Source organism: Theileria orientalis (assembly GCF_000740895.1).
Source record: "Theileria orientalis strain Shintoku mitochondrial DNA, partial genome".
In the NCBI taxonomy this organism is placed as follows: Eukaryota; Apicomplexa; class Aconoidasida; order Piroplasmida; family Theileriidae; genus Theileria; species Theileria orientalis.
In genome coordinates, this window is record NW_009646192.1 from 1 (window position 1) to 1,629 (window position 1,629).

Here is a 1,629-nt window from a genome sequence, read left to right on the forward strand (position 1 = left end):
TTTTTTTTTTTTTTATTTGCGTTGAAGTATATTTATTCCCTGTAACTCTTGGTTCTTGTGACGTTGTTTATCCTAGAGTTAATCTTTATAGTTTATTGCTTCAGCCTATAGGTTTTGGACTTGTTGTATCTTCTGTATTTCTTGAAGTTGGAAATGGAACTGGATGGACACTGTATCCTCCTCTGTCCACTTCAATTGCTAGCGCTGGAATTGATTTTATTATATTTGGTCTTTTATCTGCTGGAATAGCAAGTACACTAAGTAGCGTAAATTTTATAACAACTTTTACTTCTATTAAGGTTATTGGATTTGTTATAGATAGAATTCTGCCTATTGCTTGGTCAATTGTTTTAACTTCTTTCTTATTGCTTTTATCTTTGCCTGTCGTTACTGCTGTATTTTTGATGGTATTTTTCGACAGACATTATAATACTATGTTTTTTGAATCTTCTAATTCTGGAGATCCTGTATTATATCAACATTTATTTTGGTTTTTTGGACATCCAGAAGTATATATAATGATACTGCCTGGATTTGGTGTAATAAGTTTAATGCTATCTACTTTTGCTACTAAAGAAATGTTTGGAAATCAAACTATGATTTTAGCGATGGGTTCTATAGCTTTGTTAGGATGTTTAGTTTGGGGACATCATATGTACACTTCTGGATTAGAAGCAGACACTAGAGGTTATTTCACTACAGTTACAATACTTATTTCTTTACCAACTGGAAATAAAGTATTTAATTGGGTAACAACTTTACAAGGTGCAACTACAGTTAGAAATATTGGAGTTGTGGTTTTCGGATTTTTATTTGTTATAAATTTTGTAATTGGAGGAACAACTGGAGTTGTTTTAGGTAATGCTGGTGTTGATATAGCTTTACATGATACTGTATATGTTGTTGGACATTTTCATTTTGTATTGTCAATAGGAGCTATAACATCATTGCTATGTTACATAATGTATATTCAAAGAATGTTATATGGTGTTATATTTAAAAATAAAGTTATTCTTATAATGGCCCCAATATTTATGTCAGCTGTTATGTGTACATTCTTTCCAATGCATTTCGCAGGATTTGCTCCTTTTCCTAGAAGAATACCAGATTATCCTGATGGAATATGGGGATGGAATTTTATATGTACTATTGGAGCTACTATGATGTTGATATTAAAATTTGCAATTATAATGGCAATATCATTATAAACTAATATTAATGGTTTTAAAATCTGAGGGGAAGTTCCGCCGGGAAGTTGGCGTCTAAGAGAGTCTTGTTTCAAATGTATATTTGATGAAGCCGGAGTACGTAAGGAATAGGAAAGATTAACCGCTATCAAAATCTTTTATAATTTTGATGTTAGAAAACATTTTAAATACATTAATTTGTATATTTTTTATAATTGCACTAAGTCAGAATCATCCTATTTATCAGTACATTAACGTGTTACAAATTCTTTGCCTTGGATGTCAGTTATTGCGTTAACTACATATTGAAATGTTAGAGGTAGTGTAATCAGTGGAACATATTGTTTAATTTGATTCTACACACTATATCTTACTGATAATTTTTCGTAATTAAATATTTCAGTAAATATTGTAATCTAACTTTATTTAATACTCTAGTATT

The 1,629-nt window shown here is 30.1% G+C and overlaps 1 protein-coding gene across 1 annotated transcript; it reads left to right on the forward strand. All coding sequences in view use genetic code 4, as the record gives it.

The window, feature by feature from the left end:
* Positions 1-1,208, forward strand: TOT_060000001 (cytochrome c oxidase subunit 1; the record flags this gene model as incomplete). The annotated part of the gene is made up of 1 exon (XM_013110163.1): positions 1-1,208. A coding segment is annotated over one exon (1,208 nt), but the record flags the coding sequence as incomplete, so codon positions are not given.
* Between the last annotated feature and the right edge of the window lie 421 nt (positions 1,209-1,629).